Consider the following 27,889-nt stretch of genomic DNA (forward strand, 5'->3'; position numbering starts at 1 on the left):
TGAGTGGGGCCACATGATTAGTTAGTGGCACAGTTAGGCCTCCCAATACATTCACTCATTCATTGAACATTTACTGAGGAATTACTAGGTCTAGCGTGGTGCTACCTGCTAAGATAAAAGCATTCATGGTCTCCAGCTAGTGAAAATTTAGAGCTATTTAATGTTCCTCTTAGAAATTTGTGCTGTATTTCTAATTCCAACCTGTCCTCTGCTATTAAACTCTCCCATTGTCTTATATTTAGTGTAATTGCTTAAATATAAAAATTTTTTAAAAATCTCACCCCAAACAATTCAACAATTCCTAACCTTTTAAAACTCACACTTAACAAATAGCTCCCTGGGTAACACTTGAAATATTTCCCGAATAGCTACACCATTGCAAAATTTCAATTCAAAGAAATTTATCACAATGTTAGGAAAAATACTGTGTGTACAGATCTTATAGTACAAATTTTCCAGAGGTTGAACAATCATAACTTATCTTCAGGAACTCAAATCAGTGCTTAATAGTTCCTACAGTATGGAAATTCTATTTTTAATCCTAATTCAAACCTTACCACCAGGAGTTCAACTAAATCCACTCTTCATGAAAGACAACAGAGAGGAATCAGTCACCACCTTGCATTGAATATCCTGGTACATGATTTTGGACTGCAATTTTTCTGTTTAACCTTGCTTTTCTCTTTAAAAATGAGATAAATTAATTAGCAAGAAAATTAACCAAGGAAAGAGATTGCTCTGAAATCCTAACTAATTCAGTATAAAAAAAATCTTTTTAAAGAAAGAAAATAACCCAAGATAGAAATATTTATATTTCTGTAATTTTCACTCAAGAGTTTCTATTTTGACTCTGGAGTAAACATATGATTTTTCAAATTCATGTTGCTTTACAAAATTCCAAGGCACCGAGTAACACTTATTTCCATAAAGTAAAAAGACACATTCTGGTCTTATTCTAAATAGGATGCCAGAAAACAAAACTAATACTGTGAACAAACAAATTTTAGCTAAAACTCATTGAAATAATCCAAATGGTTTCCATTCCAGGGAAAATAGTAAGTCAGCAGTTTGCATATGGCTGCCTGTTCTAAATACACAAAATAAGCAAAAACAGTACCAGAGGAAAGTGCAAATGCTGAACCCTTTCTATTTCTGCTTCCACGGGACTGCAATGCAATCAATAGCACTGAGCAGGCCTCGGTCATCCTTTCTGCACACTTCCAGGTGGCTTCCAACATCCTGCCCAGCAGTCCAGCGAACTCCCAGGACTAGGCACACGGAGCCAGCATTCAAACCACAACATGACAGACAAGAAAGCCTGTGGCCCAGGCTCCCCTGGTTAGAACAAGGAGTGGGAAATCCAGAAAAATAAATGTCTGCAATTGTCAAGCAATCAAAACTGTCACAAATAGCACTCAGATTTTAAACAAGACAACCATTGAGACAAAGCCACATGCTCCTTAAAAAACAAAAGGCTATGAAAAAGTTAATAGCACTCAAAACTCTTCACCTAATTCCAGCAATACCCCGGGGTGGGCAAAAGACTGTTGGGTAAAAACAGTCTATATAAGGAAACTTATTTAAGGGAAGTATTCAAAACCCTTAACCCAGAGCAAAAGACAGTCCAAAGGACAGATTCACAAGCCTGTCTGAGGTTATTACAGGGCATAGGAGGGGAGCATCCTAAGCAATGAATTATTTTAAAAAAAAGAGAAAACAAAGGAAAATGAAGAATTTATTTCCAAATCCCTATCCTCCTTCAGGATTTAAAAGGATAATAATTAGTCAAGAAAATATCAAAATGAGGAAGTGGTATTCTTTTACAATTTCTGTGAATCCCCACCAGCTGTAATTTAAGAAATCCAGTGACATCAGCATTTATATTTAAGCCACCAAGAATGACAGAACTACAACTTGCAGAATCATCTGAGAAGAGGAAAAGAAATTGGGGGGCAACTGGAAAATGCATTTGAGAACATGGAAAATAAATTCACTGTGCAGTGAGTCACTTCTACAGCTTCAAACACCAACACTGCCAAAACTAACAGACAAAAAAAGCGAAAAAGGAAGCACAAGCACTCCAAACTTAATCCAATGATCCAGTGGAACTTCTGAAAAAATGTTCACTGAAACAAGTGAACCAAACATTTCTGAAAACAAACAGAAAGCCATGTAGCCATTGACAAACAATGAAAATCAAAGATCCAATATCGTATAAAGATTGATACACTACCTAGAAAGATTCCTCCAAAAACCTGATATTGAAGAACCTGTAAGCAGAGTTACTTTGGTATCACTTGCATTACCTTCTTGAAGACAGGCACAGAGTCAATTCCATGGTCTCCTTTACACAGGTAGAGAAAACAGCTTGTGGGAAAACCACAGAAGTATTTTCAAGGTAACCCATTTGAGTTCAGAGACAGACCAGGAACAGGTCTGAATTCCCAGTATAAAGGCCAACCATTAGCTTTTACTCAAGTCAGAATCAAAGGGAGAAGAAAGCCACGCCAAGCTTGACCGACTAGACAGCCTACAGAAGAGAGCTAAAAACACTCACCAGGGCCACCTTGGCCCTTTGGCTGAACATTGAGTCCACTCAAATGTCTCAGAAAGGAGATGATGACGGAGATGCGATTGCGGCCGCTCGGCCACACGCTTCCATGTATCTTCTCTCAACACAAGGAAGGCTAAATTAGAGATAGAGTGATAATTAATGGGATCCCTGGCAGCAGGAGCCAGCTTCTTTAGCAAACCAGTAATTGCTGCCTACTTAAAATGACAGGGAGTTCAGCCAGGAAGGAGGGAGGTGCTAATGATGGTAATCATAAAGGTAAAACAGACTTCACATCAACAGGTTACTTGGCTCTCATCCAAAACTACCTCCTTATCTATAGATTCACTTCATAATGATAGAAAAAAAATTCAACAATTTTACATATGAGAACTTGAGATCAATAAGCCTCGCGAGAGAAGGACACAAGCAAATCTTGATGATGAAAGATGTTCCTGCATAAATCCTCTAACCATCAAGTTGTCATAGATTACTAAACAGACCATGAAAATAGTGACCCATGTGTAGAAGATATCAAACTGGAAAAGAAAATGATTCCCCATACATGATACTTGATTTGAACTTCCTTCCTTTGAAAATATCCAGACGGCTGAAAACCTGTTAACAGCAGCCATAGACACTGTTCATACCCCTTCTTCTGATACGAAAGCAATTTCCTTGTCTGTAATCACTCCAGAAGAGAAAAAGTATTGAAGAGAAACAGCTTGTAAGTTGGTTGCCAAAATAACTGAAGATGGCTGGCAAGGTGAAGAGGAGAGCAGCACATCTGTGTGTCTCCAGTTTAAGCCTCCAACCCCAGGAAAGAAGGTGGCATGTCTACCTATTCAACTGATCACCAAATGCTCCTCTACATAGTGTTCTCAGAAGGCCAGTCCCCAGGATCCTCCCTCTTCTCCCAACCAAGCAAGAAGCCAACCATTGTACCTCTGCCATCTTTAGATGCCCACAGACCAGAGCAGTGAGGAGTCAATCTTTTGCCATGAAGAGATGTCTGGAGAGACAAACCAGGGCGGCAGGCACATCGCTTCACAATGACTAATGCTGACCAAAACTTCATAAAATCCACTCCATCTCCACAGGCAAAAACCTACTTCATCTGCTCAGGAAAGCCCTTCCTCTCTAATAGCCTTGCAAAGGATTTCCTGGTGGCCCCCCAAGAAGAGTTCATTACAAAGCTTTCACTCAGGCTAAGACACAGCCCAGGAATCCTTATAAATAACCTCTCACAGAAATTTTAACATATCTGATGATCGCTAAAGATACATGGGAGATAACAAATTGGGAGAATTGGAAACTCACCTTTCTTGGTATGTATGAGAATTAAATCATTTTTAAAAAATGGTTGGTCTTTCTCCTCTCCCACTAATTAAGAGTAAGAATGCTTTTACATTCATTCTGTGGCTCTCCAACTCATCAGCGAGGGGACTCTCTACATATCTGGCTCATCATTAAAGTTGTCAACTAGGATCTTTATAACCTCTTCCTCTCTGTTAGATCATTATATCCTTTTATTGAAAATATTTAACTCAATACTTTGCCATGACTAATGCTCTTAACACCCACAAGTCAAGGCAGAAGTTATGCTCATTACACAACATTAAGATGTTTCAAGACCTCTGGCATGTCAAAGATAAACAGTCCAGAATGGAACAGACTGGCTACAACTTTATGAAGATACACATGAAAAGCAATTAACAAGTCAAGTTAGGAAGGGTGGAAAAAGTAGACAAAGAGATGAGTGAAAAACATCAAGATGTTAGAAGTGACCTGTTCAGTGGTGAACACCAGGATGGTGAGTGTAGACAAGACAAGACTGCTCGGTGTCATCAGGGAGCAACATGTGAAGATTGTTATAAAGAATGAGGAAAATCTATAACTTACATACCACACCCTTGTTAATGACTGAGTATCCACCATCCCATCTTTCCCTACCTCTCTTGGAGCCTTCACAGCATATCTCCTTTCCTTACAGCTTTGAAAACAAAGGACTATGCAGCCAGGCATGCTGTGAGCACCTTTAATAGACCCAACTATTTGTTTTGGATTCAAATGTTTAACCACACCCTGAGTCTTTTGTCTCTACTTCATCAGACACCTAGTCCTCCTTTTATGCCAAAACCAACATGAGTTGTCACCAACATCACTTCCTATCCCACCTCTCCCTTGGAACCCCAAGATACATGGTAACCACTGCAGCATGGCAGATAGGAGGATGAGTTTGAAGTCAATCTTTGGTTTGAATCTTGGTTCCACCCTTATGAGAGTGACTTTAACGAAGTTACAGGACAGCCAAGCCTTATCTTTAAAACAGGATCCTACCTACCTCATACTAGAAATACATTCTCTGAAGCATTTCAAATGTTTAACAGCATATACAACATATAGCAGGTATTTTAATTTGTTTATAATTCACATAGATCAAAATGATTCATTTCTGGATGAGGGTGTTTGGCAGTTAAGATGCCACTAGGAAAGCCTGCATCCTATATTGGACTGCTTGGGTTTGAGTCTTGGTCTGCTTCTAATTCATGTTTCATCCTAATACAAACTCAGGGAAGCAGTGGTGGTTCAAGTACTTGGGTCCCCAGCACCCATATGGGAGATCTGGAATGATTTCCCAGCTCCTGGATTTGGCCTGGCCCCAATCCCAGTTGTTGCGGGCATTTGGAGAGTTGATCAACAGACAGGAGCTCTATTTCAGTCTTTGTGTGTATCTATGTATCTGCTTTTCAAATATACAAAAATAAAAATAAATTATTCATTTGTACTATTTCAGCTTCATGATTTTTCTAATCCTAGAAAAAAAATTTTAATTACATACGCACCTTCCTTACCCCGAGACTAAGACAGCCAAAAACGCAGATACACACACATACATACACACATGAAACAAGCCATTTTTTTAATAACACACAAGGATACTATTCAAAAATCCCAAAAATAGGCTAAAGCACTAATACAAGGTACAGTGTGTAAGGAGGGCATTAAAAATGCTATGCATTGCTGTCATTACTACTGCTCACTGCAATTAAATGGTAGGATCTACCCTGTTTTGCAACTTGAAACTACTGGACCTCCAGAAAAGGATTCTTTTCTCTCTCCTTCTAAGAGAATTCCAGGCCGGCACCGTGGCTCAATAGGCTAATCTTCCGCCTTGCAGCGCTAGCACACCAGGTTCTAGTCCCAGTCGGGGCGCCGAATTCTGTCCCGGTTGCCCCTCTTCCAGGCCAGCCCTCTACTATGGCCCAGGAGTGCAGTGGAAGATGGCCCAAGTGCTTGGGCCCTGCACCTGCATGGGAGACCAGGGGAAGCACCTGGCTCCTGGTGTCGGATCAGCGCGGTGCGCCGGCCGCGGCGGCCATTGGAGGGTGAACCAACAGCAAAAGGAAGACCTTTCTCTCTCTCTCTCTCTCTCTCTCTCACTGGCCACTCTGCTTGTCAAAAATAAAAAAAAAAGATTAAAAAAAAGAGAATTCCAAGTACTCCCAACAAAAACACAGTTAATGTTTATCATAACAACTATGCTGATAACTACAATATGCTAATTTCCAAAAACACAGAAAAGTCACAACCATCACCTTTATCCTCTAGGCCCAGAGTAAGCTGGGTCTGGAGACTCCAAAAACTGCTTACACCATAGCAGAATTTCCAAGCTTTTCTGTAGCTTCTTCAGGCACAGCCCATAATCTCTCTGAGATCTTTAACCAGGTCCCCTCCCTCACATCTCTATCTTCCTGAAGAACAAGAGAAGTGGGATTTTTTTTAAAAATCTGATCAGATGTGCAATTTGGGACATGCTCAAGCTGACTTGCCCCAAACGGTAGTTAGAAACATACCAGGGGATTCCAATTCAATACCATCAAGATGGCATGTATCAATGCCATCTCACTAGTCCAAGGGATCAATTTCTGTTCACAATTGATCATAATGATAGGACTAAGAGCCAAAGGGATCACATAAACAAGACTAGTGTCTGCTAATGCTAACTGATAGAATAAAAAAGGGAGAGAACGATCCAACATGGGAAGCAAGATACACAGCAGACTCATAGAATGGCAGATGTCCTAAACAGCACTCTGGCTTCAGAATCAGCCCTTAAGGCATGCGGATCTGGCTGAAAAGCCCATGAGAGTATTTCAGGCATGGAAAGCCAAGACACTCTGGCAAAAAAAAAAAAAAAAAAAAAAAACAACCTAAATGAAAGATCTCCGCGAGTGAGATCCCAGTGGAAATAACAGGTCATCAAAGAAGGAGGTACCTTTCTCTGAAGGGAGGCGAGAACTTCCACTCTGACTACGACCTTGTCTAAATATGATCAGAGTCGGTGAACTCAAAAGGCTTCCATAGCCTTGGAAACTCCTGACAAGAGCCTAGGGTGATTACTGATGCCATAAACAAGAGTGTCAAATTGTTAAGTCAACAACAGGAGTCACTGTGCACTTACTCCTCATGTAGGATCTCTGTCCTTAATGTGCTGTACAGTGTGATTTAATGCTATAACTAGTACTCAAACAGTATTGTTCACTTTGTGTTTCTATGCAAGTGCAAACTGTTGAAACCTTTACTTAATGTATGCTAAACTGATCTTCTGTATATAAAGAGAATTGAAAATGATTCTTGATGTGAATGGAAGGGGAGAGGGACCGGGAAAGGGGAGGGTTGTGGGTGGGAGGGAAGTTATGGAGGGGGGAAGCCATTGTAATCCATAAGCTGTACTTTGGAAATTTATATTCATTAAATAAAAGTTAAAAAAATCTGATCAGATAAGCCACAATTTTAAAGATTTAGAAATGATGGGCCATTTTTATTGGTAAACAACTGTCTTAAAAAAAATAAAAAGGTAGATGGGGTTCCTGGAAAAGTTTTATTAATGTGGTTTCATGTGCAAGCTACAACCTCCAGGCAGATGGTGTTTTTACAAAATTTCCCAAGGGAAGAGGCTTTTTAGACCAAAGAAAGAACTGCTAGACAAAGACAGAAGGAAAAAAAAATTAATACAATCAGCCCTCATGAGTCATGGAGTCCCCATTTTCACACACGTAACCCTCAAATCTGTATCTGCAGTGTTTTCACAGTCAAGTGCAGACATGGGACATGCACAGAAAAGTGAGATTTGAGTGGCTCAATGTGCACGTTCCCCTCTGAGATCAAAGGAGGGGATGTTCTGCTTTCCTGTTTCAGCTCTCATGTCACACTGCAAATAAATGTCCTTTTCACGGTCTGCTGAGTACGTTTAATGCTTTTCCTGTGCTTTTCTTGGTGAAACCACTGAAAGAGCCAAGCGCAGTGCTGAAAGGAGATCTCATGGTCCCACATCTGAGAAGGCTTTGCCTTATGCTGTGCCTTATGGACAAAATACAGATGTTAGACAAGCTTCCTTCAGGCCCGAGTTAGCGCCCTGAGGTTAATGTTAATGAATCAATAATGCATAATAATGTGTCTTTCAAAAGAAACCCACGTGAAACACGGTTATATATTGAAGGACAAAAAGGTTGTGTTCTGAGGTCCTGTGGAACTTACCCCCATATTTCCGTAGTGGCAATGGTCCAGTATTCATTAATTCAATGTCTGTGGTGAATTTATAGACTATAAGGGCCAGAAATAATTAGAATTGACTAGATTTTATTCTATCTCTTAGCATAAATAGAAGTAACAATAATCATTACCCCTATTAAGTTGGTGTATTGAAGCTTTACATTTGCTGGGCATTTTTTCAAAAATTATTTATTTTTATTTATTTGAAAAGCAGAGAGAAACCAGAGACACAGATCTTTCAAATGCTGTTTCACTCTCCAAATGCCTGAAAACAGCAGGGGCTGGGCCATCACCTGCTACCTCCCAGGGTGTATATTAGCAGGAAGATGGAATTAGAAACAGCTGGAACTCAACCCAGGGCTCTCTGACATGGCATCCAAGTGTTCCAAGCACTCTCTTAACTGCTGTGCCAAACACTTAAGCCAAAGGCCAGGCATTCTATACATTATCTTCTAGAATCCTTATGGCTATCTCAAGAAAGAAATACCCGTATTAGTCCATTAGATAGCTGAGGAAACTAAAGATCAAAACACCTTAAAGAAAAAGTTGAGATAATTTCTTATACATTCTCCTGAAAGAGGATAATACAGTTCTCAAAATTTACTGATTTCTTCTAACACACCAGAAACACTCCATCATTCTTGGTCATTCTTTATTCAACAAATATTTATTGGACAGTCAGTAACTTCATCCTCAGGACACCCAGTGAACTAACAGATTCCTTGTTCTTTTGGAGATTGACAGACAATAAAGTAAGTATTGCCAATTGACCTATTTATAAACAAAAGGTGAATTCTTAAGATACACATTATTCTTTAAAGATGTTTCAAGGGTGGACATTTAGCCTAGCAATTCACACACCTGTTAAGATGCCTACATCCATATCAGAGTACTTGGGTCAATGTTCAGCTCTAACTCCTGACTCCAATTTCCTGCCAATGCAGACCTTGGGAGACACCAGGGATGGCACAAGGAATTGGGTCCCTGTCATCTATGTGGGAGACCTGGATTATACTCCCAGTTCCATGGCTTTGGCCAGGTCCAATCCCGGCTACTAGGGGAATAAAACAGCAACAAGGAGCTCTCTCTCTCTCTCCACACACACACACACACACATTATATATATAATGTATATAATATATATTATATAGCTTATAATTATATATTTATGTATGTAATATAGTTTATATGTAATATATATTTATGTAACATACATTATAATGTATATAATATGTAATGTGTATTATATATATTATATATAATGTGTGTGTTTTGTGTGTGGTTGTATCTCAAATAATCAACTCCATTAAAAAACAAGAATTTCAAGAAAAAAAAAAAAACAAGAATTTCAAATGAAGTGGCAGTTAAAGGCTATCTTCTGTAAATACCAGTTACAATGCAGCTGGCCCTCCATATCTGCAGTTCCCACACCCTGAGATTCACACCATCCAAGAATCAAAAATATTCAGCGGGGAAAAAACAATACATGTGTCCTGAACATACACAGACTTTTTTCATTATTCCCTAAATAATACAGTATAAAAATAATTTACATAGCATCTATATTGTATTAGGTACTATAAGTAATGTAGAAATGACTTAGCATATCCAGGAAGTCGTGTGTAGGTTTTATGCTAATGTCCTGCACCATTTAACATGAGGAATTTGAGCACCCACAGATTTGGGTATGGAAGGGTATTCTGGAGCCAGTCACCCACAAACACCAAGACATGACTGTATACTTCCTTCCCAGGGTAACATATGTGCCCACCGAGCAGGTTCTTCTCTCCCTGCCCGATCTCCTCAGCCTCAATGATCTGACCCAGGCTCCACACCATCACTCAGCAGCCGCCCATTTGCCAGGGGTGACATCGACCCTTTTTGGTTCACCACTATCTCTTGACTCCACAGTAGCCTCAATAAATATTTATTAAACCCCATTTTACCTCCCAGGCCAAGGGAACAAAATTGCTCAAGGATACTGCAAATAATTCCCAAACCATGACTCAGAAAATAAGAGCAAGAGTCGAATCTCGTAACATCCACCCAGCTAGATGTCCAAGAAATAAATCTATTCAGAGAACTTCTAAAACTGCCTTTTCCATCTCCAGGGGCTGGCTCCTCCCCACTCTTGAGTCCCAGCTCTCAACTCTAGCCTGCACAGTACATTCGTCCTGTCCTCGCACCCAAGTACAGAGCTCAGAAGTCCAGCAGACCATCCATTCGACCCGTGCTTCTCAGTCTCCACCCTGTCCTGTGCTCCTGACTTCTTCCGAACACATGAGCCTTCCCACTAACGCTCTTAGCACTATGCCTCATTTGCTTCACCGTGTTTCTGTGTTGTTTGTCAATCACGTGGGAAGAAGAGAACTTTTATTTCCCTGTTCCCCTATAAAACTTAGAATAGGAACAGTTTCAGACTCAAGTCTGAATTAGTCACAATACCAGAGAAAGACTTAAAATACTCTGAGAAACATCGCTCTGAGAATTCCATATATGTTTGTGTGCTGTTATGGATAGATTCATACATCCTTCTAATTGGTAGTCAAATTCATTCCTATTCCTATGCACACAATAGCTGACAGAGAGGGGAAGTAGGCCAGAAGGCTCCCGGGCTACATCTGTGGCTTTGAAAGTTTTTTGCATAGACCCCAAGCCTTTGAGAAGTGCCCACAGGCTTGAGGTTTTTTCAGATATAAGAATCAATCTCTTACTTCTGAGGGGTCTTCACAAAGTTTGTAGAAAATACATATTATGGAAAATCTATGAAAGGATTTCAAATTTTTTGGCACCAACACAGACATCTTTTTTTTTTTTTTTTTGGCTTATTAGCTTTCACACTTTTTTTAAAGATTTATTTCTTTATTTGAAAGGCAGAATTACAGAGAGAGCATAGAGAGAGAAGGAGAGACAGAGAAAGAGAGAGAGATCTTCCATCCGCTGGTTCACTCCCCAAATGGCTGTAACAACCAGGCTGGGCCAGACTGAAGAAGTCAGGAGCCAGGAGCATCTTCTGGGTCTCCCAAGTGGGCAGAGGGGCCAAAGCACTTGGGCCATCTTCCACTGCATTCCCAGGCATTTTAGCAGGGAGCTCAATCAGATGTGGAGCAGCCAGGACTCAAACCATCTCCCATATGGGATACTTGTGCTACAGGCTGTGGTTTAACCTGCTGCGCCATTGCACAGTCTCCTTAACTTACCTTTTAACTCCATTTTTCCAAGAACTTCTTGGAATGCCCTCATATTCACTTAACAGGGACAAAGCAAAAGGGGAATAGACAACACCTGCATATAGAAATGTTCCTATTATTAACCACTTCTTCAAGTCTTTTGCAAACCCTAAGTTCTGATAGTAATGACATCAATGGTTAACACAAAACTGCAGTCCTAGGGGTAGACAGTTTGGCCAAATAATTAAGAGGTGCACCTCTCATATCAGCGTACCTGGGTTTGATGCCCAGCTCCAGATCCTGATCCTAGCCTACTGCTGATGCAGACCCTTGGAGGCAGCAGTGACAGCTCAAGTAGTTGAGTCCCCACCACCCATGTGACACCTGGGTGGCATTTCTAGCTCTAGGCTTTGGCCTCATTCATGGGCTGTTAAGGGTGATTTGGGGAATGAGCCAGCAGATAGGAGATATCTCTGGGCCTCCATCTCTCTGTCTCTCTGTCAAATAAATTAATTAAAAAAAAAAAAACTGAAGCAGTAGGGAGAGAGCAGAAATGACTACAGTGTAGCAATGGCAGGAGTAGCAGCAGCAAACATCTATGGTGTCCTTATTACAGGTAGTATCTCATGGTCTCACTGAATCTTCACAGCAATCCAATTAAGCATACACCCTACTGTCCATGTAATAAGACAAAACTGTAACTCAAGAAGGCATCCACATCTATGTGCAATGGGACTTTTTTCCCAGAGAAAGATGGTTAATATCTGGGCTAATTCCCCTTTCTGCTCTCTGACAATCAGTTTAGCCATACATTTTAAGATAGAAACCTCATGATGATCAAGGAAACCATATTGGTGTGCACAGAAGAAAAAGATTCCGCTTAAAACTTGCATTTGGTGCAGTGCTTAAGACACCTCTTGCGACACCCATAACCCATATCTCATATCAAAGTGCCTGAGGCTGAGTGCCGGCTCCACTCCCCCAATTCCAGCTTCTGTAATTGTTGGCTGAATTACTTGAGTCCCTGCCACCTATGTAGAGACTCAGACTTAGTTCTAGGCTCCTGGCTTGGACCAGATGAGCTCTCACTATTGCAGGCATGTGGGAATTGAACCAGCAGATGGGCCATATCCATCTGTCTTGACTTTCTATGTCTTTCTCTATCTCTTTGCCTTCCAAATAAATGAAAGACATAGTTTTAGGAAAAAAAAACTATATTCTAAACTCTAAAATAGTTATACAATGCTATTACCAAGGGGGGAAAACCCTAGGGGAGTGAAAGATATAAAAATTTTGGAGGTTCAAGAATACTGTGCAATAGCTTATACTAAACAAAGATGACTTCATAAACAAACTGTCATCTTCAACTTGAAAAGGTAGAGCAGAAGTCACTCCACGCAGGCCAGGCTGAAACCTGACAGTTAGGAATTACAGATAGCCACGTGGAGATAGCCAGGACCCTGAGTTGCCAAACCACCAGGGTATCGTGCCACTTCAATGAGTGCATCTTATTATCTATTCCTCCACTGAGCTGCAGTCTGTAATTATGATGAAAGGAAACATGCTGGTAAAGACAAAGACTATGCAGGCAACAAAAGTGACGCCTTGTCTGTGAATGGCTGGCACGTGCCATTCTTAAACACCTCCTTCTCAGGCATCCCACCATTTGCCACTATTTGGCCTGCACCAAATCTCAAAGACCCTGACTCTGATTACCCACACTGGGGCTTACTCGGGCCTCCCTTTCTAGTCTGTGGATCCTCTTCTTTCCCGGATAGCCCTTAAGTCATCTTCTCTTTCTTAAGGTGTCCAAAATGAAAAATTCATTTCAAGTTAAAAATCTTGTTGATGCTGTAGATGGGGAGGGAACTAAGACTCGCCGAGACACTCTACCCACATAATTCTTTTCATCCACGCAATCACCCTATAACTGAGATCATATTATTATCCATTACTCCCTTGTAGCTTCTGTTGAAGCAGACACCAAAAGAATAATGTGCCCAAAGATGCACAACTCCATGGCCAAGATGGACTTTAAGTCCAAATCTATTTTACTACAAAATTTAAACTGCTTAGATTAGTTAAAAGCCCACAACCAGTTTATAATAAGAACAGATCAGGGATTTCTATCTGGAGAAGCTGAGCAAACAGCAAAAGGAGGAAAAAAAAAAAAAAAACAGGAAAACTGAAATCCTTGAATCTAAGTGGATGAAATACAGAAGTGGGTAGAATTTCCTATAAATAGAGTTCCAGAGTTTTCTGTCGGTCTGACAAAACCTGGGCCTTCCCTTCCGTCTTGAAGTGAACAGCTTGGTGAGGTTCAGAACAGAGTGACTCTGTTGGGTCAAGACACCCTTGCGCATGACGAAAGATGCTGGCTGGTCGTGGTCATTCCACCCCTGTTTTGGAAGCTCCCACACTCTGCAAACTGTCTGGAACTCATTAAGGGGGGAAAACAGGCTGACAGTCGTATTTCAAATTTTATTCAGCAGAAGTTGCATGAACAACAATTTGGTCATGTGGCCATGTCCAAAACCACCATCACCCTATTTCTCAACCAAGACTTTCAGTCAAGTGACTGCAGTATGCTTCAAGTTTCACACATTACCAGTGAGTCTGGATTCAACTCCAATGCGTTCTGAGATTTGAGCCAGGGCTCTTTAGATAGTACAGCTAGGATACCTCCAAGTCACTTAGACTCCATCACATTTACACAACCACAATCTTAACCTGTGTAGGTCTAGTTATCCCTCTCCTTACACTTTTCCATTATTTAACCAACAAATTCCTTTTCTCATTAAGTATGGCTAAATTGGGGTTTGTGTCACCTGTCAGGACACAGAATAAGCTTACACATTGCTTGTAACCCATCTCTACATGATGCTTTCTAATCCAACTTTATTAAGCAAAATCACTAAGCCATCATCACCACCACCTTACTGCAATGGCTTTAAAAGCACAATCCCCCCAAACCACCAGTTTCAGCACCACTTAGAACCCGGACCTACTGAATTACAAACTATGGTGGTGCACCCAGTTTGTAATTCTGCGATTTAAGAAGCCCTCCAGAGGGTGCTGATGCACATTCAAGCTTGAGAACCACTGCCCTAATACATTTACCACAAATGCTTATGTCTCCATAATGAATTAGTCTTGTTTTGCTGTTTTGGAATTAGAAAGTCCCCAGATCAGAATACATTTCATAAAAATAATGTCAGGTGCAGCTTATTATCAGGCCAGACATAATCTCTGAAAATTAATAATTACTCACTGGTTTAAAAAAAATAGTCCCCTCTAGAAAATTGGTTATCTTGTCTTCAGATTCACACTGGTGATACAGGTGGCACCCAAGAAAATCCTAGGATTCATTTGGACTAGTCAACATGCACTCCCTGAAACCAACCCTTGCCATAAGGTCATGCAGCCAGACCTGTATCACATTCTCCACTCCTGGAACTATGAAACCGAGCCACATGAGCTAATAAGCAAGTGGGAGAGGTTGTTAGAAGAATTTGGAAAATAGATTATTGGTAAGCAAAATATTAAAAGTGTCCACTAGAAGAAATATGCAAGGAAAGGGAAAATGGCTGCCACTGAGAACTGATTACAAAGAGATCAGGAATATGCACCCAAAAGTGGGAAACGGGGTCACTAGTAAGGGAGTCCTGAGGCCAGCAGTGTGACATATAGTACCATTGACCCCAATACCAAACATCAATAACTAATCCTTGCCATTCAGCTCCCTGCTGTTAAATCACACATTTTACTGACTTTGACTCTATGACCAAGTGGGTAATGTCAAACTCTCTCATTCATTTCTCTATCAACAAAGACTTAAAGCTTCCATAAGTAATCAGTATCATCAGAACTGCATTCCAAGATCCCATCATTTAGCATTTACTCATCTAGCACTTACCTAGATAAAACTATTAGTGTTTATCTACCCAATGACCAATGGAAAAATTATCATGCTAAGATGATACAAGGTGTGGTTCCAAAAAGTCTACATGCTGACTGTCCAATATACCATGAGCTAGTAATCAACATCCTACAAGTTATTCTCCAAGCATACTTCCTTGAAGCAAATAGGCAAATTTTTATTTGGAATGCCATCAGAAATCATGCCAGCTACTTATCTTTTCAGCAACTGCTTCATATACACTACTGTAAACTCTTCCTTTAAAAACAAATAAATACAATTTTTCAAGAATGCACAGTTGTTGTCATCCTCTTCCTTTAAAAGTAAATGACCCTAACTGGCCAATGCTATTTTAATGGTTCTTCATCACCAGTCACAACATTATAAACTTGCTACAAAGGGTTCTACTGGCCAACGTGCCAACATCTTTCATTTAGATGCTGCAGCTATATACAAGTTTAGTAATACAATACACCAAAGCTGACACTACAATAATGTCTTTTTGCTGAAAGTTTTCAAATATTAGTATTTATTTATTTACTTACTTACTTATTTATATATAAAACCCGGACCTTTTGATGGAGAGGGAATTGTCACAGTTTGACTGCTGCCACACCTGTGTGCTGTATATCTGTGCCTGGACTCAACTTTGTAGCACTATCACCACCACCGGGGTACAGACCCCAGCATGTGGAACAAAGTGGCCACATCTCACTGAGAGTCTCTGGTAGAACTGACCAGGACTGCTCTGGGTCCTGAGTTAAAGAAGAAAACCATCTGTAGGGCTTCAAAGTGTTTATCCTTTGATCAAATTACAAATATCCAGTCATAAAAACGAGGTGTACATTTTGAAAAACATGTGCCTTTGAATCAATTAGTATCCCAGAACATATTATGGTAAAAGTACCAAAGTAAATACAACAGTCTTATCAGACTGCCATTTCATCATTTCACATACAACTACAACCAGCTGCTAAATGAACCTTCTTTCCCTCTTCTCCACATCTCTTCCCATGAAGCCAAGTCAAGCTTCTCCAAAGGAGAACCTATTCCAGAAGCTACACATTATCCCAACAATGGGGACAGCCACTTTGTCATTGCTGCCTCACTCATACAGGGAAACGGATGACCCTGGGCCACTGATTCAGCAAGCTGGCCCCCTCTGGGGAAGGAGTGGGGGTGGAAAGGACAAAGATCACAGAGGCCTTCCCTAAATTGCTCAACAAGACACAATTTCCTTATAAAAGGACAGAATTCTACCAACCTTCTCTAGACCTTAAACTCCTGGCATTGGGATTTTAAATATCTGCTGTCACATTAGTTGAGAGTTTTTCTTAGGAAAGTCACCACCCCATGAACACTGGAAACAAACACAGCTACTGAAATTCAAATGCTTTGAAGATTTTTTTTTTAAGTGATTCTATTAAAAACACACCAATGCCTGTGGATGTGAAGGCTGGTGAATGGTTGGGGCGGTGCGTAGGAGGAAAGCTTCTTCTTTTTCATTTCTGCACCAACACTGACATTTTTGCATCCATGCATAGGAAGTGTGATCTAGAGGCCAAGACTCAGGACTGGGAGTCAGGAGGTCGAATCTTGTTTTTAGTTCATGGGGGCTATGTATGACTTTTGCAAAATCCATCTTAGGCATCAGTTTTTCATCCTTGGTCACTCAGACCTCTCCTTTACACCAAAAAGTTGGACAGAAGCAATCTCATGACAGTCACAGTGAGAAGAGCAAGGAGACAGCATGGATGGAGCAAGATGATCCTAAAGGAAAGAGACTAATAAAAATAACAAGCTCCATCTCCACTTTTGGTCCAGGGCAGGTTTATAAAGACCAGCAGGAATCTCTGACTCACCCAGCATTGGGAAAACACTTAGGACCAAGTTATAAACACTTACAACAAAGATTTATGTCTGTATTCCTTTCTCCTCTGTGCATATATTACCTTACACCAGCCCTAGAGATCTTCCTGAAAACCTACTAAACATCAATCCTAATGTTGTAGACATTTACCTTTTATCTCCGCAGGAACCTCGCAAAGTAGCCATTACCCCTTTTCACAGAAGAGAAAACTGCAGCTCAGGGTGATTGGGAAACTTGTCCAAAGTCACAGAGCTAGTGAAGAGCATCACGATGTGTTCCTTCCTGTCAAACATCCAGGTCTTGCCTCAAAATCACTCCTGCTATACAGCCATTCCTGATCATCCAACCCAAAAAAGTCCCCTTCTTTCACAGTAACACTTTGCCAATAAACGTTCCGTTTTCCTAACAGTTGCCAAAAATCCTCTTGTTCATTTATTTGGCTCATTATTAACTGTGTTCCCTACCTCCCAGATCAGAGATGGGGAATTTTTTTCTGCCAAGGGCCATGTGGATATTTATAACATCATCCATGGGCCAAACAAAATTATCAACCTAAACATTAGTCTGCTGTGTATTTACTGAACTTTGAGTCTGGCCTGCAGTTGCCTTGGTAAGGTCAGACCAAATGATTTCATAGAACTTATATAGTCCACGGATAAGACATTCCCCACTCGTGCCCCAGATGGAAGCACCACGCTGGCAGGAATCCCACCTGCCTGGTTCCACATGTGAATCTGTGAGTAAACACAGAGCCCAACATCTTACAGATACTTAATAAATAATCCTTGTAAAGAAGGAGGGGAGGGCGAAAGGGAAGGATAAGTAGAAAAACAAATAAATCCAGGCCCTTCTGACTCCAAAATTATACCTCCTCTGTTTAAAGTAATTGAGGGAAGCTTTTGAAGCATTTTGGGGAGGACACTAAGGATCCTCAATGATGTTAAGGTGCCATTTATATCCCTGAGTGTCTTTTTTTCTCACCAGTACCCCCTACTCATCCAAAGTATCCCACCCCTGTCAGTCTAGCCTGATCCAACTTCTCAGATATGGTATGGATTGAAAAGCATAAGGCTGCTGAACTCATGCTGGACTTTAAACCTCAAAGTCATAAGTTCATGGTACTAGGAAGGAGGAAATTTAATCTAATTATGGCAGTTAGGAAGTGGACCTAGTAGGATGTCCTTAGGTCATCGAGAGTGTGACCCTAGAAGGTGGAGCGACTTGATTATAAAGGCCCAAGTTGGGTCCAGCCATTCTTTCTCTGCTTCCTTGCTTGTCAGGTAACCCTTCCTTTGCACACTCTGCCGCTCTCCACCAGATGCCAAGACAAATGGTACCACCCATTCAATATCAGACCTCCAAAACTATAAGCTAACAAAACCTTCCCCCCTTCATAAAATTAGTTTTCTCCAGTATTACTGCAGTGATGAAAAGCTTATGAAAACAACTAGAAAACAGCCAATGAGCTACTGAGCTCAGAGCTTGCACTTGAGATGCACCATGAAAATCCGGCCATGGAAGATCTCCACATTCTAAACTGCAGGCCAGATGTCTCACGTGAATACCTCACCCTTCAGGGCATACATAACAGGCCACAGGAGAGAGAGAGAGATGAAGCAAAGAAATAAGGAAGTCTTGTTCAACAAACAACCTAGAGAGATGGATTTACCATGGGGGAGACAAATCTGGCCCTCCCCTCAAACTCTCAGCAACAGAAAGGGAGACACAGAAATTTCACTAGAAGCCTCAGACCTCCTTGTCGATCTCCTTCCCCTAATAAAGATGCTGACTTTATGCCTTGGGATCATTTGTGTCCTCAGCTACATAATCTTCAAAGGCTCCCAAAAATCTTCTTGTAAACTGCAAGCTTGTCCTTACAGTACAAAAAGCTTATTGCTGATTGCATTTACTATCTTTAAGCTGCCTTCTTAATCATTTTCTCCAAATAATGCATACTTTGGTGTAGTCAAACAGATTTTTATAATTCACTCTGATTAAACAAACCTAATGGAAAAGTACATTTTATACTTAACAACCACACACACACACACACACACACACACAACAAACGAAACTCTGGCTTGTTGTCCTTGAAAGATGACAAAAAAAAAAAAAAACAGCCCAAAGTTCTTTTCTCCTATTATTTATCCTAATACCGCCAGTTCTGAAACAAAGCAGTTGGAGGGAGAAATTTAGTAACTTTGATTTGTCCCAAGATACATTTTTTTACACTGAGGTCCTATTCCTGACAGTAAGCACATGTGACCTGTTCTAAAAAAAGGATATTTTCCACTTCTTGCACAACTGGAGCAGATATAAACATCAGCCTGTGCAAACTGCACTGCAGAACTCAAAGGGAATTAAACACACACACACACACACACACACAAATTCTATAAATAGCAGTAATCGGGAAAAGGAAGTCTCCAATAAGACACAAAACCAACACTTAAAATCCCACTTTAATCAAGTGTTCCGTCTAATCATGCCACAAAACGAATCTGCATAATAAGTTTTGAACATCTGCCAGGTTAAGGCACCACAATCTTGTCTATTTTGCTTCAGAGACATGATTCTACACATGGTTTTAATTATTGTTACAAGGGGAGAAAAACAAGTGCTATCAGGGAAAAATTGTACTAGAAAAGAAATTAATATGCATGCACAAATTTTGGAGGGCCTCAGTTTTAAAAATTCTACCCAACCTATGAAAAGGTTTCCTACTGATCCTGTTTTAAAAAAAATTGAGACTCTTAGAGGTGCTATGCCCTAGACACAACGGAGCGGTTAAGGGACAAAACCAGGAGCTCAGCAGTGAAGCACAGCTCCCTCTAAACCTGTCCAAGTGCTTCCAGTCTCTTCACTGCCCACAGATGCAGGATAACTGGGAGTCTGGCTAAAAGTTTAAGATGCAAATATGAGGTAGCCAGTTGACCTAGTGACTAGGACACTTGCATCCCACGTGCTGGTGCTTGGGTTCAGTTCTCATCTCTGGCTCCAGATTCTAGCTAACGCCAGACTCCAACTTCCTTCTATTCTAATGCAGGTCCTGGGAGGCAGCTCTGCCCATCACGTGGAAGACCTAGATTAAGCTCCTGGCTCCCAGGTTCAGCCTGGCCAGTATGGTCAATGCAGGCATTAGAGGAGCGTTCCAGTGGATAGACATGCTCACTTACTTGCTCTCTCGCTCTCTCTCAAATAAATCTTGCTAGAAAAACGTTAAGGCAAACAAAAATCCTAAATGACTTTGTTAGGATTACGCTTTCCAAAGCATCTAACATTTTATTTAATGCAGCAGAGAAACATGTTTCTTCAAACTCAAATACCTCTATTCCTCCACAAAACTGCCCCTCTGAGTCTACTTCCTCCATGACATCCCCAGTGCTGATGCCCACCTCCTCTACAGGATTCATGTGTTCTCCTTCCCTCACTCCACTGGGAGTTTTAGAGAGGACATAGTGTGATTCATCTTTGGGTTTAGCACAATCACACCCCTGCTTTTTACACAAAAGTAAAGAGTAACTGACAAGAGCATGGGGCTATAGCCAGATGGCCACTATTTAAAGATTTTATTTACTTATTTGAGAGGTAGAGTTACAGACAGTGAGAGGAAGAGACAACGAGAAAGGTCTTCCATCTTCTGTTTTACTCCCCAAGTGGCCACAACAGCCGTAGCTGAGTCTATCCAAAACCAGGAGCCAGGAGCTTCTTCCGGGTCTCCCACGCAGGTGCAGAGACCCAAGCACTTGAGCCACCGTCCACTGCTTTCCCAAGCCATAGCAGAGAGCTGGACTGGAAGTGTAGCATGCAGGACTTGAACCGGTGCCCATATGGGATACCAGCACCACAGGCAAAGGATTAATCCATTGTGCCACAACATCAGCCTAGCTGGCTACTCTTTAAACCCATCTGATCTAGTTAACATGACTGTTTCTTTCTCTGTAAAACTGGAATAAAAATGAATATGAGGCCGGTGCCGTGGCTCACTAGGCTAATCCTCCGCCTTGCGGCACCAGCACACTGGGTTCTAGTCCCAGTCAGAGCACCGGATTCTGTCCCTGTTGCCCCTCTTCCAGGCCAGCTCTCTGCTGTGGCCAGGGAGTACAGTGGAGGATGGCCCAAGTACTTGGGCCCTGCACCCCATGGGAGACCAGGAGAAGCACCTGGCTCCTGCCTTCGGATCGGTGTGGTGCACGGGCCGCAGCGGCCATTGGAGGGTGAACCAATGGCAAAGGAAGACCTTTCTCTCTCTCTCTCACTGTCCACTCTGCCTGTCAAAAAAAAAAAAAAAAAAAAAAAAGAATATGACCAAGATTGAAGTAAAAACTGAGATAATACAAGTAAAATAATCAGATTAGTACCTGACACATAGTAAGCACCAGATGAAGATTAACTGTTTTTAAAATTATAATTAATGGTGTTGTTTTTTTTACCTATCATCACCTCATTCAGGTTTGATAAAGATTAAGTATGTTTTACATACACTGAAACACCTAGAACAGGGACTGGTACTGAGTGCCTACTCAAAAACATTAGCTCACATCATTGGTAGTAATTTGTATTTGCTGACTCAATAAATACACATCAAATGTGAATTTTTACATATGTGCTGATACCATCATTGTTATTTTCTTCAACAGCACAAAGGTATTGTTATGAATTGGGTCAAAAATACAAAATACAAAAAAATTACCTGAACACTTCCTTAGGAGAAATGCAAAAAAGAATTTACTAATATCGAGGGAACTTAATTGTACATTTGCCTAACAGAAAATAGTCACATTCAACCAAATGCAACCACTTTCAGAATGTCAGAGCTCAGTACCAAAAAAAAAAAAAAAAAGAAAAGAAAGAAAAGAAAAAAATCTGCTAGCACTTACTATGAGCCAGGCAACACACTAATCCTTTCCAATGTCATAGTTATCATTCTTAAGACCTCTAGGAAGAAGGCTTCCATTTGCTAGATGAGAAAACAGAAATGAGAAGTCGCCCAGCTAGTTAGGAACAGGCAGTGAGGCCAGAACACAGTTCCTAATCTCTATATTATCCAGATTGTACAGAACGCAAAAACAAAGAACATTTCAGGAAAAAAAAAAAAGGTAGACAGTTTTGTTTGTGCCAAGAATGGATTATCATTTTGGGTTTGTGGGGTTTTTTTTTTTGGACAGTGAAAGTGAGACAGTTAGACATTGAGAGACAGAGACAGGGAGAAACGTCTTCCTTCCATTGGTTCACTCCCCAAATGGCTGCTACAGCTGGCGCGCTGCGCCAATGCGAAGCCAGGAGCCAGGTGCTTCTCCTGGTCTCCCATGGGGTGCAGGGCCTAAGCACTTGGGCCATCCTCCACTGCCTTCACAGGCCACAGCAGAGAGCTAGACTGGAAGAGGAGCAACCGGGACAGAATCTGGTGCCCCAACTGGGACTAGAACCTGGGGTGCCGGCGCCACAGGCAGAGGATTGGCCAAGCGAGCCGTGGCGCCAGCTCCTGGATTATCATTTTGTAAAAGAAAGTATTTTTTTTTTAAATATGAAGATAGAGGAAAATTCCCAGCAAAAATCCACAAGATGGCAGTGGCCTTATACCCAAATATGTGTGTCTATGACACAACAGTTTTTGTCTTCCTCATTTCACCACAAACCAGTGAAACTTTATATACCTCTCTCTGAGTCAGCAGTTATGAACTGCTACTGTATTCTGTCCTGGCACAATAAACCCTACGCTCATTGGCATCCCCATCTCTGATTTGCAGAAAGTTTACCAACAGCTGTCTACAACGGTGCCAAAACTTTAAGAAGAAACTGGAACTCAATTAAGCCAATTCTGAAGTCTTGCCAGCAAAACAGTATTAGCAACTACCAAGCCACAGAGTTTCACACCGAGAAAACCAAACCAAAGCATCATAAGCCTCAATGACACTACCATGCTGTAAAATGTTGTTAGGTCCATAAGACCTATAGCCGGTGTGTTCCCTGACTCCTAGGAGCTCACTGGACAGTTCCACATTTGGTTCCCTGCTGGGACAATGCCAACATGTGAACGCTAGGTTTGCTCAAGAGAGTCAGCACTTTTCCTCTGCCACTCACAGTTCCAAACGCCTCCTAAAACAACGCAAAAATGTCTCAAAACCCTTGTTGGAGGGACCAAAGTGCAACCAATTCTTTCTGGAATTCATCCTTGGGCATGTGTCTTCCCTTGACACAGCTTCATGGGTCAGTGTGACCAAGAAGGGGTCAACATAATCTAAATCCCCCAAATGCCCAGTCCTAAAGGCAAAGAGGTCTTGGGCAGGAACGAAACAAGTCTTTCCTCAACAAACACTTGGACATCTGAGCTTGGCCCCAAGGAAGAGTATAAAAACATCTCTCTGCAGAGGGCCTGGTAGACATCTACTTTTCATAAGAACATGACACTTAAGGCAAAAACACAAACCAAATGCCTCCCTGAGTGGGACACATGGAGGCAGCAACACTCAGTTGAGGAAATACTGAGGGTGCCAGGCACTGTTCTAAGCCAGTGGTTCTGAAGTGTGGGTTGCTTCTGCCTGCCTCAGGAGACACTTTTCATTGCTGCAATGGTGGCACAGGCAAGAAGAGGCTGGGAAAGCTACTAACCATCCTGCGATGCCCAGCACTGCCCTCCACAGGAAAGGATTACCCAGTCCAAAGCGTCAACAGCTCGGACATTCAGAAGCTCAGCTCCAGGCTCTGGGAACACAACAGTGACCAGGGAACCCACAGAAATCCCTGCTCCCTTGGAGCTCGCAGTCTAGGGTAGGGAAGCAGACAATAAACCTAACACATGAGGAAGTTCTAGGGTAGGTTACAGAGTAAGTACTAGAGGAAGAATGCAGCTAGGCAAGGCAGACTGAGGTGGAGGAACAGATATTGTTCAGATTTGTCACAGAAGGCCACACAACGGTGTGATGGAAAGCACAGCAAAGGTCATTCAAAGACTTGAAGTGTGTGAGGGAGTAGATGCTGTGGCTCCTGAGCCAAGGATGGTCCAGGCAGAGGGAGGAGCAAGTGCAATACTCAAAAGGGCTGAAAGGGCCCAAAGTATTCTGGGAACTGTGAGGAGACCAACCTGGCTGCAGCAGAGGCTGGGGAGAGGGGGCAGCGAAAGGCAAGGCCAGATCTGACAGGCAGCCTGACTACATAAGCTGCCTTGTGCCTCCTAAAGGACCTCGAGTTTTCCTGAGAAACAAGAAGCCATGAGAGGGTTTAAAGCAGAGAATGACAAGATCCAACCTGAGTTTTAACACAGGGTTTCTCCACCTCGGTACCACTAACAGTTGGGAGCCAGATAATTCTTTGCTTGAAGGCTGTCCTGGGCACTGTAGAACAGTTAACAGCACCATGGACCTCTACCTACTACAAGCCAGTGATGATGCCCTTCCATTGTGACCACCAAAAATATCACCAGACATCACCCAACAACCCCTGGGAGGAGACACTGTGCCCTGGTTGAGGCCTTTTTACAGGGAGGTGGAACAGGATAGAGGGAGGGAGGGAGGAAAAAAGCTCCTATTTACTGGTTCACTCTCCATAGTCTCTTCTTTGGCCCGGGGCTGGGTCCAAAGAAGGGGTTTCCTAGTGGGTGGCAGGGAACCAACTACTTGAGCCATCACTGCTGCCCCCTAGGGTCTGCATTAATAGGAAGCTGGAGTCAGAAGCCAGAGGAGGATATTGAACTCAGGTATTCCGAGATGGGGCACAGGTTTCTTAAGCAGCATCTTAACCACTGGGTTAAACTCCTTTGCCGTTTTAAAACCATTCTCAACAGGAACATTGTGGGTGTAATACATATGGAAAACCCACTAATAGTGGGTAAAGAAACTAAAGGAAAGAGATTGCTATAATAACCCAGGCAAGAGCTGATAGGGACTTGGATCACACTATAGAAGAGGCACTGGTAGGAGGAGGACAGACCCTGGGCTTATTTTCAACTGCAAGAAATCATTGAAAATAACTGATAGACAAACCACTGACTGTCTTAACCTCTCAATTTCAACTTTTTCTAAGATTCATGGGAAGTGAGGTGCTCCAAGAGACTTAAGACGAAAAGCAAGGGGAAGGCTTTGAACAAGGTGCAGCCTTTTAAAGTTACACAACATACATCAGGGACAATACCTTGGAAAACAGTACAGGGAAATGGTGCCAACGTCATCTTAGATTGTATTTACCTGATTTATTTCAAAGAGCATGTGTCTGCTACATGTACAAGTTTGACAACAACTTTTTCAATTTAGCCTTCCTCCTCCATACTGGTTTTGTCCCACACCTGTCTCTGGAATCAACGTGTGAAGTCATTTCTGCCCTTGTACCCACATTTCCCCCTCGCAGCGGCTCGCTGGCGTGCTACCCAGGATGTTCACCCTTGCAAGTCATTTTTGCTGACTCTGAAAAAGAACAGGCCCAGCTCCTCCTGCACGAGTTTCCCTGTGCTCCTTCGGGTTTTTTCCAGATGGTATTTTCCTCACACTCTCAAACTCATTTAATGTTATGTATCAGCTACCATCAAACATGCTCCAAACAGTCCAGTTCATTCATTCCTTTCAGAACTACACACACACACACACACACACGATCCCTCATTCTAGCCATGTAAGCATTTGCTTATAGAAGCAAAAGCAAAGACTGCTCAGTAAAACACTAGTCCCTTCAGCCCCTCGCTGATAAAGCCACAATGAGCATAACCAACAATACCCTTTACACAGTATTACTCAGAACCCCCAGCCCCCCAGCACAGACAATCCACGCGCACACACAAAACAGCCATTATGAAGCAAGCCACCAACTCAAGGCTGATGTTATGCTTCTAACTGCACAAGAGCCTTCCTTGCGATCTGCCTTAAAAAGACTGCCTCCGTTGTCCTTCTCCACCCACTCTGACTTTGAGACCCTCTCCCCTCCTGGCAGCCAGGCCCAATTCACCCAGACCCTCACCCCAGCGGGGTGCAGCCGGGCCAAACACCTGCAGTTATTTATAGTTGTATCTTATCGCACCACGGAGAGGGTCACTCTCCCAGCCTCTGGTGACCGTCTCCCTCTTAGCAAACACTGGAAGTGGGACGCAGGAGGGAGCGGGGTGGCCCCAGGACGGAAAGAAAGGAAGACACCTAATCGGTTCCGACGGGCAGCGGTAAGGGAGGCTGCAAACGGGGCCGGTACCACCAAAGGCAAATGGGCACAGGAGGCAGCGGGCGCCAGACCACACAGTGTGTATCCCGAACGCCTTTCCGACTAAAAAGTTTTTCTAAGTCATCAGCGAATAAAACACGTGTCGCTGCCAAGCAGGTGGGACACTAGCAAACTTCACCTCCACGAAAGGCCCGCGTGCGAACCGCGCTACAGCTCCGGGAAGCCTAACCTGCACGAGGGGACACGCCCACGCGCTGCCCCCGGCCCCGCCCACGCTCGGGGCAGCGTCGGCGAAGGTGAGGGGCGGAGCCCAGCGAAAGCTCACCTGCGAGCAGCCCGGGGCTGGCTTTCCCTCAGGGGCCGGGCTCCCAGTCAGCGACTACTCAGTGCCTCCCTAGAACCTCGCGTCTTAAGCCACCCCAAGCGCTCGCCCTCTGAGCCCCTCAGCACGATGGGTGTATCTCCAGTAAAAGGGGTTCCCTGGAAACTCTTTCGCCCCCATCCCAAAGACCGCGTCCGGTGCCGGCACTCCTCCTCCCCCACCTGGCGCCCAGTCGTTCCCCAGCCCCCACCCTGTCTCAGCGGCTGGCATCCCCGCCGGGGGGTCCCGCTCCCGCACGCGCCGCCCTCGCGCCCTGCCGCGGCCCGAAGTGAGCTCGGGCACAGCCTCCCAGATGCACGCGGGCCGGCCGGGCGCGGCCCCCAGCTGCGGGGGGCAGTGCGCTGTCCGCCCAGGGGCAAGGGCACGGGGTCCTTGTCGCTGCGCTCGGGTGTCTGGCTGTCCTCGCCCCTCGGCAGGAAGCGCGGGACCCCCCTGCCGCCCGCCGCGCCTCCTGCCAGCTGTCACAACTCACCTGCTCTTCAGGGGTTGACTTTTGAGTTCGTAATAGGTTTTGGGCTCTTCGTGAAACTCCTCCCCGACTTCGAAATCCGGCACGATCCCTGATTCCGACTGCATGGCTCCCGTTCTCCGTCCCTCCACGGCTCGAAAGTGAGAACAGAGTCCGGGGGGCGGAAGGAAGGTAGCGGGGCCTGGGTCCCCCGTGCCGCGCGCCCCCGCGCTGCGCCGAGCTCAGCCCGCTGGCCCGCGCGCTGTCGCCCGCCCCGGCGTGGTGAGTTTACACTCGCACCCGGGCGGGAGGGGCGGAGGGCCCAGCGCCACCTGGGAAGTGTAGTTTGGTCTGGGCGGGCTACTCTCGGCTCGCCGCAGAGATGCTCGCGCGAGAACTACAACGCCCAGAAGGCTAGGCGGGGACAGCGGCAACGCGGTGGACACCGCTAGTGCAACTCCTGTTTGGATTCATTGTCAATGTCAGCAGCTCCTCTCCCTCCCTTCTCCCCCACTTGCTTCAAGGGTACAGACTTTTCTATTTAATATGAATAAGAAGGGATGCAATCCGCTCTCCTACCGCCCCCTCTCCTCCCAGCTCAGACAATTAAGTCGGCACGCCGGGTCCTTATCTTAAAAATAAAATAGTGACGGGTTTTGGCACCAGAAAGTTTGAGCGCTCAAGCCTGTCTTAAAATAAAAGAGCTTCCTATCAGCCCGCAAGCTTCCCTGCGCTGCTGCGACACCTCGACTTGTCCTCGGATCGGAACAGAGGGTCGGAACGTCCCTTGGCGGCAGTGAACGCACTGCTGGAGAAGTTGTTCTCGTGCGTTCCTTTTCTGGAACTAACTCA

General features: G+C 43.3%; 1 protein-coding gene across 16 annotated transcripts in view; it reads right to left on the reverse strand.

Moving 5' to 3' along the window:
- Positions 1-27,346, reverse strand: part of MITF (melanocyte inducing transcription factor) — a 246,758-nt gene extending 219,412 nt beyond the window's left edge. For 7 of the 16 annotated variants that reach the window (XM_051852223.3, XM_070050609.2, XM_070050608.2 and 4 more), the window contains exon 1: positions 27,062-27,339. In XM_051852223.3, the coding sequence (XP_051708183.1) occupies positions 27,062-27,165 (104 nt within the window). In that variant the 5' untranslated portion in view covers positions 27,166-27,339. Of the gene's footprint in view, positions 1-27,061 lie in introns of all 16 variants that reach the window. The other 9 variants (XM_089305910.1, XM_089305909.1, XM_051852224.3 and 6 more) reach the window with 5 other exon arrangements.
- Between the last annotated feature and the right edge of the window lie 543 nt (positions 27,347-27,889).

The sequence above is a fragment of the Oryctolagus cuniculus genome, chromosome 10, assembly GCF_051225735.1.
Source record: "Oryctolagus cuniculus isolate XC-2025 breed Fujian yellow rabbit chromosome 10, ASM5122573v1, whole genome shotgun sequence".
NCBI lineage: Eukaryota > Metazoa > Chordata > Mammalia > Lagomorpha > Leporidae > Oryctolagus > Oryctolagus cuniculus.